The following is a 17,025-nucleotide window of genomic DNA, read 5'->3' as shown; positions in this document are numbered from 1 at the left end:
GCAGCATATTACATAAGTGGAGTTGGCAGCATATTACAGTAAGTGGAGTTGGCAGCATATTACAGTAAGTGGATACAGTAAGTGGAGTTGGCAGCATATTACACAAGTGGAGTTGGCAGCATATTACAGTAAGTGGAGTTGGCAGCATATTACAGTAAGTGGAGTTGGCAGCATATTACAGTAGGTGGAGTTGGCAGCATGTTACAGTAAGTGGAGTTGGCAGCATATTACAGTAAGTGGAGTTGGCAGCATATTACAGTAAGTGGAGTTGGCAGCATATTACGTGGAGTTGGCTGCATATTACAGTAGGCCGAGTTGGCTGCATATTACAGTAGGCCGAGTTGGCTGCATATTACAGTAGGCCGAGTTGGCTGCATATTACGCAAAGGAAGTTGGCAGCATATTACATAAGTGGAGTTGGTATCATATTACAAACAGTAAGTGGAGTTGGCAGCATATTACCTAAGTGGAGTTGGCAGCATATTACATATATTAAGTGAAATTGGCAGCATATTACATATATTAAGTGACATTTTCAGCATATTACACAAGTGGAGTTGGCAGCGTAGTACACAAGTGGAGTTGGCATTATTTTGTATATAGTAAGTGAAGGTGGCAGCATACTACATAAGTGGATTGAAGTTAGATTGCGCCGACGGAGATGGCAGCATCGCGACTAGCTCTTAGAAAACTTTGCGATATTTCGTTTTTTATGTACTATTTTGTACATTATTAGCTCAGGAAATGTTTTGTGTTATTACATACAGCCGGGAAGAACTATTGGATATTACATCGGCGGTAACTCACCAGAACTACCAGCATTACGACCAGGACTTCCCTGGAGCAGATCCTTTGTTTACTCTCCCCAGAGCAATTTAACTTATTCCAGAGGCTGACCCAAAACAGGAGGAGAGGCGCACACACCACCCACCGCCACCGAATATATTACTCGCTAATGTTCAGTCTTTGGATAACTAAGTTGATGAGCTTAGAGCAAGGATTCCTTTCCAGAGAGACATCATGGCCTGTAACATACTTTGTTTCGTGGAAACATGGCTCTCTCGGGATACTCTTTCGGAGTTGGTAAAGCCAGCAGGATTCTCAGTATATCGCGCAGACAGGAATAAATATCTCTCATAGAAGCAGAAGGGCAGAGGGGTGTCTGTCATGATTAACGACATGGTGTAATTCTAGGAACATACAGTTCACCCGATCTAGAATACCTCACAATTAAATGCCATATTATCTCCCAAGAGAATTATCCTCCGTCATCGCCACGGCCGTTTACATCCCACCTCAAGCTGAAACCTCGATGGCTCTCAAAGAACTTCCCTGGATTTTATGCAAACTGGAAACCACATATCCTGAGGCTGGGGATATATTGGTAGCTGGGGATTTTAACAAAGAAAATCTGAGGACTAGGCTGCCAAAGTTCTATCAACATATTGACTGTCTTACTCAAGCTACTAAGACTCTCGACCATTGCTATTCAAACTTCCGGAATGCTTACAAGGCCCTCCCTCGCCCTCCTTTCGGCATATCTGACCACGACTCCATCTTGCTCCTCCTGTCCTATAGGCAGAAACACAAACAGGAAGTGCCCGTGCTTCGTACTATTCAACGCTGGTCTGACCAATCGGAATCCACGCTTCAGGATTGTTTTGATCACGTGGACTGGGATATGTTCCGGGTAGCTAACGGAAATAATTTAGACGCATACACAGATACTGTGACTGAGTTCATAAGGTAGTGTACAGGAGATGTAGCACCCACTGTGTCTATTAAAACCTACCCTAACCAGAAACCGTGGATAGATGGTAGCATTCACGCAAAACTGAAAGCGCGAACCACAGCATTTAACCACGGCAAGGCTACTGGTAATATGGCACAATATAAACAGTGTAGTTATTCACTCCGCAAGACAATCAAACAAGCTAAGCGTCAGTATAGAGAGAAAGTAGAGTCGCAATTCAACGGCTCAGACACGAGACGTATGTGGCAGGGACTACAGTCAATCACAGACTACAAAAGAAAACCAGCCAGTTTAGCCGGACAGGCTAAACACATTCTTCGCATGCTTTGAGGATAACAATGCCACCAACATGGCCGGCTACCAAGGACTGTGGCCCCTCCTTCTCCGGTTCCAATGTGAGTAAAACATTGAAACGTGTTAACCCTCGCAAGGCTTCCGGCCCAGACGGCATCCCTAGCCGCGTTCTCAGAGCATGCGCAGACCAGCTGGCTGGTGTGTTTACGGGCATATTCAATCTCTCCCTATCCCAGTCTGCTGTCCCCACATGCTTCAAGATGGCCACGATTGTTCCTCTACCCAAGAAGGTAAATGTAACTGAACTTAATGACTATCGCCCCGTAGCACTCACCTCTGTCGTCATGAAGTGCTTTGAGAGACTAGTCAAGGATCATATCACCGCTACCTTACCTGCCACCCTAGACCCACTTCAATTTGCTTACCGCCCCAATAGACCCACAGACGATGCAATTGCCGTTACTCTGCACACTACTCTATCCCATCTGGACAAGAGGAATACCTATGTAAGAATGCTGTTTATTGACGATAGCTCAGCATTCAACACCATGGTACCCTATGGTGTTAAATGCAGACGAAACAACAGTAGTAGGCTTGATTATCAACGATGACGAGACAGCCTACAGGGAGGAGGTGAGGGCTCTGGGAGTGTGGTACCTGGAAAACAACCTCTCACTCAATGTCAACAAAACAAAGGAGATGATTGTGGACTTCAGGAAACAGCAGAGGGTGCACCCCCCATCTACATTCACAGGACTGCAGTGGAGAAGGTAGAAAGCTTCAAGTTCCTTGGCATACACATCACTGACAAATTGAAATGGACCACCCACACATACAGTGTGGTGAAGAAGGCACAACGGAGCCTCTTCAACCTCAGGAGGCTAGAGAATTTTGACTTGTCACTTAAAACCTTCACAAAGTTTTACAGATGCACAATTGAAAGCATTCTGTCGGGCTGTATCACCGCCTGGTACGGCAACAGCACCACCCGCAACCGCAGGGCTCTCCAGAGGGTGGTGCGGTCTGCACAACGCATCACCGGGGACAAACTACCTGCCCTCCAGGACACCTACACCACCCGATGTCAAAGGAAGGCCAAAAAGATCATCAATGACATCAACCACCCGAGCCACTGCCTGTTCACCCCGCTACCATCCAGAAGGCGAGGTCAGTACATGTGCATCAAAGCTGGGACCCGAGAGACTGAAAAACAGCTTCTATCTCAAGGCCATCAGACTAGCCGGCTACCACCCGGTTACTGAACCCTGCACCTTAGAGGCTGCTGCCCTATATACATGGAATCACTGGCCACTTTAATAATGTTTACATACTGCTTTACTCATCTCATATGTATATACTGTATTCTATTCTACTGTATTTTAGTCAATGCCACTCCGATGTTACTCGTCCTAATATTTATATATTTCTTAATTACGTTATTTTACTTTTAGATGTGTGTATTGTATGTGAATTGTTATTCTACTGCAGTGTTGGAGCTGGGAACACATGCATTTCACTACACCCGCAATAACATCTGTTAAATATGTGTATGTGACCAATAGAATTTGATTTGATTTGATATTAGGTTTATATTAGGGTTAAATTAAGTTATTTTAGGGTTAGTGTTAGTGTTAACCCTAACCATTATATTAGAGGAACAGGAGGGTTATATTAGGGTTATATTAGGGTTGAATTATGGTTAGGGTTATATTAGGGTTATATTAGGGTTGAATTATGGTCAGGGTTATATTAGGGTTATATTAGGGTTAAATTAAGTTATTTTAGGGTTAGGGTTAGTGTTAACCCTAACCATTATATTAGAGGAACAGGAGGGTTATATTAGGGTTATATTAGGGTTATTTTAGGGTTAGGGTTAGTGTTAGGGTTAGTGTTAACCCTAACCATTATATTAGAGGAACAGGAGGGTTATATTAGGGTTATATTAGGGTTGAATTATGGTTAGGGTTATATTAGGGTTGAATTATGGTTAGGGTTATATTAGGGTTGAATTATGGTTAGGGTTATATTAGGGTTATATTAGGGTTGAATTATGGTCAGGGTTATATTAGGGTTATATTAGGGTTGAATTATGGTTAGGGTTGTATTAGGGTTGAATTATGGTCAGGGTTATATTAGGGTTAGGGTTATATTAGGGTTATGTTAAGGTTAGGGTTATATTAGGGTTAGGGTTATTTTAGGTTTAGTTTTATATTAGGGTTATGTAAGGGTTAGGGTAAGGGTTGGTCCCCCTTTGCTGCTATAACAGCCTCCACTCTTCTGGGAAGGTTTTCCAATAGATGTTGGAACACTGCTGAGGGGACTTGCTTCCATTCAGCCACAAGAGCATTAGTGAAGTCGGGCACTGATGTTGAGCGATTAGACCTGGCTCACAGTCGGTGTTCCAATAAATCCCAAAGGTGTTCAATGGGGTTGAGGTCAGGGCTCTGTGCAAGGACAGTCAAGGTCTTCCACACCGATCTAGACAAACTATTTCTATATGGACCTCTCTTTCTGCATGGGGGCATTGTCATGCTGAAACAGGAAAGGGCCTATGTATTCGGGCAGGTAGAGTTCTCCTGGTATCCGCCAAACCCAGATTAATCCGTCGGACTGTCAGATGGTGAAGAGTGATTCCTTACTCGTCTTTCCATTGTTCCTGAGTCCAGTGGCGGTGAGCTTTACACCACTCCAGCCGGCACTTGGCATTGCGCATGGTGATCTTAGGCTGCTCGGCCATGGAAACCATGGAAACCCATTTCATAAAGCTCCCGACCAACAGTTCTTGTGCTGACGTTGCTTCCAGAAGCAGTTTGGAACTCGGGAGTGAGTGTTGCAACCCCGAGGACAGATGATTTTTACTCACTACGCGGTCCCGTTCTGTGAGCTTGTGTGGCCTACCACTTCGCGGCTGAGCCATTGTTGCTCCTAGAAGTTTCCACTTCACAATAACATCACTTACAGTTGACCGGGGCAGCTCTAGTAGGGCAGAAATTTCACAAACTGACTTGTTGGAAAGAAGGTATCCTATGATGGTGCCACATTGAATGTCACTGGGGCGGCAGGTAGCCTAGTGGTAAGAGCGTTGGACTAGTAACCGAAAAGTTGCAAGATCGAATCCCTGAGCTGACAAGGTAAAAATCTGTCGTTCTGCCCCTGAACTAGGAAGTTAACCCACTGTTCCTAGGTTGTCATTGAAAATAAGAATTTGTTCTTAACTGACTTGCCTAGTTAATTAATGGCAAAATACTATTTATTAAAAAAAAACTGAGCTCTTCAGTAAGGCCATTCCACTTCCAATGTGTGTCTATGGAGATTGCATGGCTGTGTGCTCGATCTTATACTACTCTACTTTATATACCGGGGCTAGCTGGCCTTCTGTAGTCAATTGTAGGCTCAGTCACTGGTATACTTATATTTACAAAGCCATTTTGGGTTTACTACCATTTTATTTGAGCATTTTTATTGTTCAGAAATGTGGTGGGTACTTCCTTTGTTCTCAGGACTTTATCCTGCTAACTATTCCAAATGTCCGAACTGAATTTGGTAAAAGGGATTTTATTTACTCTGCGCCATCGCCTTGGAAACGCCTTACAAAATACTTTTAAACTGGAAGAACTCGTCCCGATTGGTGTTTTAAATCACTGACGAAGGATTTTGAGGCTGATTCTCTGATCTGTCAATGTTTTTAATTTGCTGTTTTATGATTTTGTTATACTCCTATGAATTCTATGGTTTTTTACTAGATTACCAGGAGTTTGTCATGTCTGTCTGTAATTGTGTAATGACTTAGTGCTGCCAATCTTTGCCAGGACACTCTTCAAAAAGAGATTTCAAGTCTCAATGAGCCCTTCCTGGTTAAATAAAGGTTAAATCAAATACAAATACACCTCTCAGTAACAGGTGTGGCTGAAATAGCTGAATACACTAATTTGAAGGGGTTTCCACATACAAAGTGTATATATGGGGGACCATCTTGCCTGGTACTCTACCCTACCCAACACTCCTGGTACTCTACCTACACAACACTCCTGGTACTCTATCCAACACTCTTGGTACTCTACCCTACCCAATGCTCCTGGTACTCTACCCTACCCAACACTCCTGGTACTCTATCCTACCCAACACTCCTGGTACTCTATCCTACCCAACACTCCTGGTACTCTACCCTACCCAACACTCCTGGTACTCTATCCTACCCAACACTCCTGGTACTCTATCCAACACTCCTGGTACTCTACCCTACCCAACACTCCTGGTACTCTACCCTACCCAACACTCCTGGTACTCTACCCAATGCTCCTGGTACTCTATCCTACCCAACACTCCTGGTACTCTACCCAATGCTCCTGGTACTCTATCCTACACAACACTCCTGGTACTCTACCCTACCCAACACTCCTGGTACTCTACCCAATGCTCCTGGTACTCTATCCTACCCAACACTCCTGGTACTCTACCCAATGCTCCTGGTACTCTATCCTACACAACACTCCTGGTACTCTACCCAATGCTCCTGGTACTCTACCCAACACTCCTGGTACTCTACCCAATGCTACTGGTACTCTATCCTACCCAACACTCCTGGTACTCTACCCTACCCAACACTCGTGGTACTCTATCCAATGCTCCTGGTACTCTATCCTACCCAACACTCCTGGTACTCTACCCTACCCAACACTCCTGGTACTCTACCCTACCCAACACTCCTGGTACTCTACCCTACCCAACACTCCTGGTACTCTACCCTACCCAACACTCCTGGTACTCTACCTACACAATACTCCTGGTACTCTACCCTACCCAACACTCCTGGTACTCTACCTAATGCTCCTGGTACTCTACTCTACCCTACCCAACACTCCTTTTATTTTTATTTTTTATTTATTTCACCTTTATTTAACCAGGTAGGTATATGTATATATATATATATATATGTATATGAGCAGTATATATATATATATATATATATATATATATATACTGCTCAAAAAAATTAAGGGAACACTAAAATAACACATCCTAGATTTGAATGAATGAAATAATCTTATTAAATACTTTTTTCTTTACATAGTTGAATGTGCTGACAACAAAATCACACAAAAATAATCAATGGAAATCCAATTTATCAACCCATGGCGGTCTGGATTTGGAGTCACACTCAAAATTAAAGTGGAAAACCACACTACAGGCTGATCCAACTTTGATGTAATGTCCTTAAAACAAGTCAAAATGAGGCTCAGTAGTGTGTGTGGCCTCCACGTGCCTGTATGACCTCCCTACAACGCCTGGGCATGCTCCTGATGAGGTGGCAGATGGTCTCCTGAGGGATCTCCTCCCTGACCTGGACTAAAGCATCCGCCAACTCCTGGACAGTCTGTGGTGCAACGTGGCGTTGGTGGATGGAGCGAGACATGATGTCCCAGATGTGCTCAATTGGATTCAGGTCTGGGGAACGGGCGGGCCAGTCCATAGCATCAATGCCTTCCTCTTGCAGGAACTGCTGACACACTCCAGCCACATGAGGTCTAGCATTGTCTTGCATTAGGAGGAACCCAGGGCCAACCGCACCAGCATATGATCTCACAAGGGGTCTGAGGATCTCATCTCGGTACCTAAAGGCAGTCAGGCTACCTCTGGCGAGCACATGGAAGGCTGTGCGGCCCCCCAAAGAAATGCCACCCCACACCATGACTGACCCACCGCCAAACCGGTCATGCTGGAGGATGTTGCAGGCAGCAGAACGTTCTCCACGGCGTCTCCAGATTCTGTCACGTCTGTCACATGCTCAGTGTGAACCTGCTTTCATCTGTGAAGAGCACAGGGCACCAATGGCGAATTTGCCAATCTTGGTGTTCTCTGGCAAACGCCCTGCACGGTGTTGGGCTGTAAGCACAACCCCCACCTGTGGACGTCGGGCCCTCATACCACCTCATTGGAGTCTGTTTCTGACCGTTTGAGCAGACACATGCACATTTGTGGCCTGCTGGAGGTCATTTTGCAGGGCTCTGGCAGTGCTCCTCCTGCTCCTCCTTGCACAAAGGCGGAGGTAGCGGTCCTACTGCTGGGTTGTTGCCCTCCTACGGCCTCCTCCACGTCGCCTGATGTACTGGCCTGTCTCCTGGTAGCGCCTCCATGCTCTGGACACTACGCTGACAGACACAGCAAATCTTCTTGCCACAGCTCGCATTGATGTGCCATCCTGGATGAGCTGCACTACCTGAGCCACTGGTGTGGGTTGTAGACTCCGTCTCATGCTACCACTAGAGTGAAAGCACCGCCAGCATTCAAAAGTGACCAAAACATCAGCCAGGAAGCATAGGAACTGAGAAGTGGTCTATGGTCCCCACCTGCAGAACCACTCCTTTATTGGGGGTGTCTTGCTAATTGCCTATAATTTCCACTTGTTGTCTATTCCATTTGCACAACAGCATGTGACATTTATTGTCAATCAGTGTTGCTTCCTAAGTGGACAGTTTGATTTCACAGAAGTGTGATTGACTTGGAGTTACATTGTGTTGTTTAAGTGTTCCCTTTATTTTTTGGAGCAGTGTATATATATATATATATATATAACCCTGACCCTTTATTTAACCAGGTAGGCTAGTTGAGAACAAGTTCTCATTTGCAACTGCGACCTGGCCAAGATAAAGCGTAGCAACCTCAGCTCTCAGTCCTGCATTAAACAAGTTGTGCTGAAAGCCTCAAGCTGACACATCGTGTGTGTGTGTGTGTGTGTGTGTGTGTGTGTGTGTGTGTAGATCGTCCAGGCCTGCTGAATGTGAAGCCCATTGAGGAGCTACAGGAAACAGTCCTCCACTCTCTGGAGCTCCAACTGAAACTCAACCACCCAGACTCCCTGCAGCTCTTCGCCAAGGTATTACCATGGAGATATACAGTATACTGTAGAAAATACTCTGATGGGTTCTGAAGATATACTGTAGAATACTCTAACGGATTCTAGTTCTAATAGTCTAATGGGTTCTAATTCTGGTTCTAATACTCTGTTCTAATTCTAGTTCTAATACTCTGTTCTGATTCTAGTTCTAATACTCTGTTCTGATTCTAGTTCTAATACTCTGTTCTAATTCTAGTTCTAATACTCTGTTCTAATTCTAGTTCTAATACTCTGTTCTGATTCTAGTTCTAGTACTCTGTTCTGATTCTAGTTCTAATACTCTGTTCTAATTCTAGTTCTAGTACTCTGTTCTGATTCTAGTTCTAATACTCTGTTCTAATTCTAGTTCTAATACTCTGTTCTAATTCTAGTTCTAATACTCTGTTCTAATTCTAGTTCTAATACTCTGTTCTGATTCTAGTTCTAATAGTCTAATGGGTTCTAATTCTAGTTCTAATACTCTGTTCTGATTCTAGTTCTAATAGTCTAATGGGTTCTAATTCTAGTTCTAATACTCTGTTCTAATTCTAGTTCTAATACTCTGTTCTGATTCTAGTTCTAGTACTCTGTTCTGATTCTAGTTCTAATAGTCTAATGGGTTCTAATTCTAATCTAATGCTCTGTGTTCTGATTCTAGTTCTAATAGTCTAATGGGTTCTAATTCTAGTTCTAGTACTCTGTTCTAATTCTGGTTCTAATAGTCTAATGGGTTCTAATTCTAGTTCTAGTACTCTGTTCTGATTCTAGTTCTAATAGTCTAATGGGTTCTAATTCTAGTTCTAGTACTCTGTTCTAATTCTGGTTCTAATAGTCTAATGGGTTCTAATTCTAGTTCTAATACTCTGTTCTAATTCTAGTTCTAGTACTCTGTTCTGATTCTAGTTCTAGTACTCTGTTCTAATTCTAGTTCTAATACTAAAATGGATTCTAATTCTAATCTAATGCTCTGTGTTCTGATTCTAGTTCTAATGGTTCTAATACTCTGTTCTAATTCTAGTTCTAATACTCTGTTCTGATTCTAGTTCTAATGGTCTAATGGGTTCTAATTCTAGTTCTAATACTCTGTTCTAATTCTAGTTCTAATACTCTGTTCTGATTCTAGTTCTAATAGTCTAATGGGTTCTAATTCTAGTTCTAATACTCTGTTCTGATTCTAGTTCTAATACTCTGTTCTGATTCTAGTTCTAATAGTCTGTTCTGATTCTAGTTCTAATAGTCTAATGGGTTCTAATTCTAGTTCTAATACTCTGTTCTAATTCTAGTTCTAATACTCTGTTCTGATTCTAGTTCTAATAGTCTAATGGGTTCTAATTCTAGTTCTAATACTCTGTTCTAATTCTAGTTCTAATACTCTGTTCTGATTCTAGTTCTAGTACTCTGTTCTGATTCTAGTTCTAATGGTTCTAATACTCTGTTCTAATTCTAGTTCTAATACTCTGTTCTGATTCTAGTTCTAATACTCTGTTCTGATTCTAGTTCTAATGGTCTAATGGGTTCTAATTCTAGTTCTAATACTCTGTTCTGATTCTAGTTCTAATACTCTGTTCTGATTCTAGTTCTAATAGTCTAATGGGTTCTAATTCTAGTTCTAATACTCTGTTCTGATTCTAGTTCTAATACTCTGTTCTGATTCTAGTTCTAATGGTCTAATGGGTTCTAATTATAGTTCTAATACTCTGTTCTGATTCTAGTTCTAATAGTCTAATGGGTTACAAACGGACTTTACAGCCACAAGTAGTGTGGAGTTACAGAGTATACAACTACAAGTAGTGAGTGGAGTTACAAATGGACTATAGTTCACTGTTCACTGTGATTACTATTATTTGACCCTGCTGGTCATTTATGAACATTTGAACATCTTGGCCATGTTCTGTTATAATCTCCACCCGGCACAGCCAGAAGAGGACTGGCCACCCCTCATAGCCTGGTTCCTCTCTAAGTTTCTACCTAGGTTCTGGCCTTTCTAGGGAGTTTTTCCTAGCCACCGTGCTTCTACACCTGCATTGCTTGCTGTTTGGGGTTTTAGGCTGGGTTTCTGTACTGCACTTTGTGATATCAGCTGATGTAAGAAGGGCTATATAAATAAATTTGATTTGATTTAGTAAACAAGTTAAATGTCTTGTACAGATGAAATATTTTTCTCACACACAGCTTACTTGGACACCGCGTCCCCACATTTCCCACTCTCCCACGTAGAATACCCTGAAGCCACGGGGCTCATCTCCCAGGCTCTATTTGCCTACGTGGGAGCGTTGCGATCCGTAGGTCGTGATTTTTGACCTGGTTACATGTACATTGAACAACACAGCAGCTTTTTACTAAAAAATCAACTGCGAAGTCGTATCTTTTACACTGGGGGTGAATGTTTGTTTTCCCCAATTTGTGGGTGTGGTCCTTATTATTACGTGAATATATATCGACTTGGATTATGGGTACTGGAGAGGACCGCCACAGGAATGGAAGACCCAGGGTTACCTCTGCTGCAGAGGATAAGTTCATTAGAGTTACCAGCCTCAGAAATTACAGCCCAAATAAATGCTTCACAGAGGTCAAGTAATAGACACATTTCAACATCAACTGTTCAGAGGCGACTACGTGAATCAGGCCTTCATGGTTAAATTGCTGCAAAGAAACCACTACTAAAGGACACCAATAAGAAGAAGAGACTTGTTTGGGCCAAGAAACACGAGCAATGGACATTAGACCAGTGGACATTTTTCCTTTGGTCTGGAGTCCAAATTGGAGATCTTTGTGAGACGAGGTGTGGGTGAACACTCTAATGGGTTCTGGAGATATACTGTAGAATACTCTAATGGGTTCTGGAGATATACTGTAGAATACTCTAATGGGTTCTGGAGATATACTGTAGAATACTCTAATGGGTTCTGGAGATATACTGTAGAATACTCTAATGGGTTCTGGAGATATACTGTAGAATACTCTAATGGGTTCTAGAGATATACTGTAGAATACTCTAATGGGTTCTGGAGATATACTGTAGAATACTCTAATGGGTTCTGGAGATATACTGTAGAATACTCTAATGGGTTCTGGAGATATACTGTAGAATACTCTAATGGGTTCTGGAGATATACTGTAGAATACTCTAATGGGTTCTGGAGATATACTGTAGAATACTCTAATGGGTTCTAATTCTAGTTCTGATACTATAAAGAGTTCTAAATCTATTCCTGTGGGTGTTCCCTTGCTCTCAAATCAACTTCCTGTGTTTGTACATTTGGGATCTGTCTTCTGCCTTTAAAAAAAAAGACGTATTTGATCGTTTTAATTTGTTGGCTGTGTATAAAAGGTTCCTAACAAATGAAACAAATTGTGTATCGTTTAGGTTCTGCAGAAGATGACAGACCTGAGGCAGATAGTAACAGACCACGTGCACCTAATCCAGCTACTGAAGAAGACTGAAGTGGACATGTGTCTCCACCCACTGCTGCAGGAGATCATGAGAGACCTCTACTAGTAGGGTCAATATGAAATGGCACCCTATTCCCTATATAGTGCACTACTTTTGCGCACTATATGAAATAGTTTTTCATCCAAGGTAACGGAAAGACACCGGTTGAAAACTTCATATGGATGTGTTAGTCCTATTGATGCCACTGAGGAGGCATATTGGGGCGGCAGGTAGCCTAGTGGTTAGAGCATTGGGCCAGTAACCGAAAGGTTGGTGGATCGAATTCCCAAGCTGCCAAGGTCAAAATCTGTCGTTCTGCCCCTGAACAAGGCAGTTAACCGTCATTGTAAATAAAAATGTGTTCTTAACTGACTTGCTTAGTTAAATAAAGGTAAAATAATAAATATTGGAATACTATATTAGGGACTAGTAGTTACCTGGCAGAATGAGATGTTAACCTGTCTGACGTGATAGATGGTCCTATTGGCACTGTTGAAAAGGAAAAAACACTGTGATTATTATGAGCATATCACCACCACCAATTAATATATGTTATGCTGTATGTAGGTGATAGATTCTGTTCATTACAAATTAATATAGGTTCATTACAGAGTTTATAAACAAACACATCTATAATATCAAGATGTAAGTGTCTTAAAGATTTATCCCCATAGGACCAGATAGGCTACACTAGGTAACAGGTCCACCTGTCAGATCTGATCTCAGTTGACTCACCTGCAACACATGGTTTCGATAGTGCTTCTATAGTGCTTCTATAGGGTTTCTATAGGGTTTCTATAGTGTTTCTATAGGGTTTCTATAGGGTTTCTATAGTGCTTCTATAGGGTTTCTATAGGGTTTCTATAGGGTTGCTAGTGTTTCTATAGTGTTTCTATAGTGTTTCTATAGTGTTTCTATAGGGTTTCTATAGTGTTTCTATAGGGTTTCTATAGTGCTTCTATAGGGTTTCTATAGTGCTTCTATAGGGTTTCTATAGGGTTGCTAGTGCTTCTATAGGGTTCCTATAGTGTTCCTATAGTGTTTCTATAGGGTTTCTATAGTGTTTCTATAGGGTTTCTATAGTGTTTCTATAGGGTTTCTATAGTGCTTCTATAGGGTTTCTATATTTCTTCTATAGTGTTTCTATAGGGTTTCTATAGGGTTTCTATAGGGTTTCTATAGTGCTTCTATAGTGCTTCTATAGGGTTTCTATAGGGTTTCTATAGGGTTTCTATAGTGTTTCTATAGGGTTTCTATAGTGCTTCTATAGGGTTTCTATAGTGCTTCTATAGGGTTTCTATAGTGCTTCTATAGTGCTTCTATAGTGCTTCTATAGGGTTTCTATAGGTCTTCTATATTTCTTCTATAGTGTTTCTATAGTGCTTCTATAGTGTTTCTATAGTGTTTCTATAGGGTTTCTATAGTGTTTCTATAGGGTTTCTATAGGGTTTCTATAGTGTTTCTATAGTGTTTCTATAGGGTTTCTATAGGGTTTCTATAGTGCTTCTATAGGGTTTCTAGTGCTTCTATAGTGTTCCTATAGTGTTCCTATAGTGTTTCTATAGGGTTTCTATAGGGTTTCTATAGGGTTTCTATAGTGTTTCTATAGGGTTTCTATAGGGTTGCTAGTGCTTCTATAGGGTTCCTATAGGGTTCCTATAGGGTTCCTATAGGGTTTCTATAGGGTTTCTATAGGGTTTCTATAGGGTTTCTATAGTGTTTCTATAGTGTTTCTATAGGGTTTCTATAGTGTTTCTATAGTGTTTCTATAGTGTTTCTATAGGGTTCCTATAGTGTTCCTATAGTGTTTCTATAGTGTTTCTATAGGGTTTCTGTAGTGTTTCTATAGGGTTCCTATAGTGTTTCTATAGTGTTTCTATAGGGTTTCTATAGTGTTTCTATAGGGTTCCTATAGTGTTTCTATAGTGTTTCTATAGTGTTTCTATAGGGTTCCTATAGTGTTTCTATAGGGTTTCTATAGGGTTTCTATAGGGTTTCTATAGTGTTTCTATAGGGTTTCTATAGGGTTGCTAGTGCTTCTATAGGGTTCCTATAGGGTTCCTATAGGGTTTCTATAGGGTTTCTATAGGGTTTCTATAGGGTTTCTATAGGGTTTCTATAGTGTTTCTATAGTGTTTCTATAGGGTTTCTATAGTGTTTCTATAGTGTTTCTATAGTGTTTCTATAGGGTTCCTATAGTGTTCCTATAGTGTTTCTATAGTGTTTCTATAGGGTTTCTGTAGTGTTTCTATAGGGTTCCTATAGTGTTTCTATAGTGTTTCTATAGGGTTTCTATAGTGTTTCTATAGGGTTCCTATAGTGTTTCTATAGTGTTTCTATAGTGTTTCTATAGTGTTCCTATAGTGTTTCTATAGTGTTTCTATAGGGTTTCTATAGGGTTTCTATAGGGTTTCTATTGGGTTCCTATAGTGTTTCTATAGGGTTTCTATAGGGTTTCTATAGGGTTTCTATAGGGTTCCTATAGTGTTTCTATAGTGTTTCTATAGGGTTTCTATAGTGTTTCTATAGGGTTCCTATAGTATTTCTATAGTGTTTCTATAGGGTTCCTATAGTGTTTCTATAGGGTTCCTATAGTGTTTCTATAGTGTTTCTATAGGGTTTCTATAGTGTTTCTATAGGGTTCCTATAGTGTTTCTATAGTGTTTCTATAGGGTTTCTATAGTGTTCCTATAGTGTTCCTATAGTGTTCCTATAGTGTTCCTATAGTGTTTCTATAGTGTTTCTATAGTGTTTCTATAGTGTTCCTATAGGGTTTCTATAGTGCTTCTATAGGGTTTCTATAGGGTTTCTATAGGGTTTCTAGTGCTTCTATAGGGTTTCTATAGGGTTTCTATAGGGTGTGAGCTCATTATGTAAGATAAATATACTATATTGTGCTTCATATGATATTTTGAATAATTTGCCAGCTGTAATTTGTATTTTGTATACAATGAATGTGTGAAATAAAAGCCATATAAATAAATACATATTTTTGTACATGCGTAGATGGATAAATAAATACAAAATACACCTTAGTATAAAATGCTGTACTTGTTGTATTTCAAATACAGTATTTTTCAGATTTTGATGATATTTGCTACTATTTTTTGTTGTTGAAACAGACATTTTTATTTTCAAAGTGCAAATGGACTGTTTTTTGCATTTTAAAAAAACAGTTTGTAGACTCTTGAAACTTGTCAAAATATGTAAATAAATATTTTCTATGTCTCTTTTTCATAATTTATTAATCACCATTATGTCTGGAGAAAAATATTTAAAAAGATGTAACCAGATTTTTATCAGACAAACATGATATTAGGAGAATTTTGTTATCATGCTAACATGAGGTGGGCCATAATGGCTTCCCACTATGCGTTATCATGCTACATCTAATCCCTAAATGCTTCCTGCCATGTTGTAGAGCTGGAAGTGTTCGTGCAGTCTAAACACGCAAAGCTATTTTACAGCCATTACATCAGCTCTATAATGTGTCTCCCCATGACACACCCTGTTGTGTTACAACGTTACTGAACTCTGCTGAACTAGACACAAGATAAACATCTCATGGCTTCAATATGATTTCCAGCTGCAGACAGAGCAGTCAAGCTTTAACACAATCATTTCTAAAATTAGCACACAGATTTCACACATTTTATTCGGTACATTTCCGAAGGCGCTGTATATAATTAAATATATTATCTAGCCTACTGGATATATATTATCCATCCTACTGCATATATTATCTAGCCTACTGGATATATATTATCTAACCTACTCCATATATATTATATTATGATATATTATCTATCCTACTGAATATATATTATCTATCCTACTGGATATATATTATATTATCTAGCCTACTGCATATATATTATTATATATTATATTATGATATATTATCTATCCTACTGGATATATATTATATTATCTAGCCTACTGCATATATATTATTAGATAGTATATTATGATATATTATCTATCCTACTGGATATATATTATATTATCTAGCCTACTGGAAATATACACTGCTCAAAAAAATAAAGGGAACACTAAAATAACACATCCTAGATCTGAATGAATGAAATAATCTTATTAAATACTTTTATCTTTACATAGTTGAATGTGCTGACAACAAAATCACACAAAAATAATCAATGGAAATCCAATTTATCAACCCATGGAGGTCTGGATTTGGAGTCACACTAAAAATTAAAGTGGAAAACCACACTATAGGCTGATCCAACTTTGATGTAATGTCCATAAAACAAGTCAAAATGAGGCTCAGTAGTGTGTGTGGCCTCCACGTGCCTGTATGACCTCCCTACAACGCCTGGGCATGCTCCTGATGAGGTGGCAGTTGGTCTCCTGAGGGATCTCCTCCCAGACCTGGACTAAAGCATCCGCCAACTCCTGGACAGTCTGTGGTGCAATGTGGCGTTGGTGGATGGAGCGGGACATGATGTCCCAGATGTGCTCAATTGGATTCAGGTCTGGGGAACGGGCGGGCCAGTCCATAGCATCAATGCCTTCCTCTTGCAGGAACTGCTGACACACTCCAGCCACATGAGGTCTAGCATTGTCTTGCATTAGGAGGAACACAGGGCCAACCGCACCAGCATATGGTCTCACAAGAGGTCTGAGGATCTCATCTCGGTACCTAATGGCAGT

The 17,025-nt window shown here is 40.7% G+C and overlaps 1 protein-coding gene across 2 annotated transcripts in view; it reads left to right on the top strand.

Moving 5' to 3' along the window:
- Positions 1 to 15,584, top strand: part of pparg (peroxisome proliferator-activated receptor gamma) — a 93,815-nt gene extending 78,231 nt beyond the window's left edge. For both annotated transcript variants that reach the window (XM_014168482.2, XM_045705117.1), the window contains exons 8-9: positions 8,806 to 8,921; positions 12,289 to 15,584. In XM_014168482.2, the coding sequence (XP_014023957.2) occupies positions 8,806 to 8,921; positions 12,289 to 12,420 (248 nt within the window). In that variant the 3' untranslated portion in view covers positions 12,421 to 15,584. The remainder of the gene's footprint in view (positions 1 to 8,805; positions 8,922 to 12,288) is intronic.
- The last annotated feature ends 1,441 nt before the right edge of the window (positions 15,585 to 17,025 follow it).

Source organism: Salmo salar, chromosome ssa22, assembly GCF_905237065.1.
Source record: "Salmo salar chromosome ssa22, Ssal_v3.1, whole genome shotgun sequence".
NCBI lineage: Eukaryota > Metazoa > Chordata > Actinopteri > Salmoniformes > Salmonidae > Salmo > Salmo salar.
This window is presented reverse-complemented; position numbering and strand designations above follow the sequence as displayed.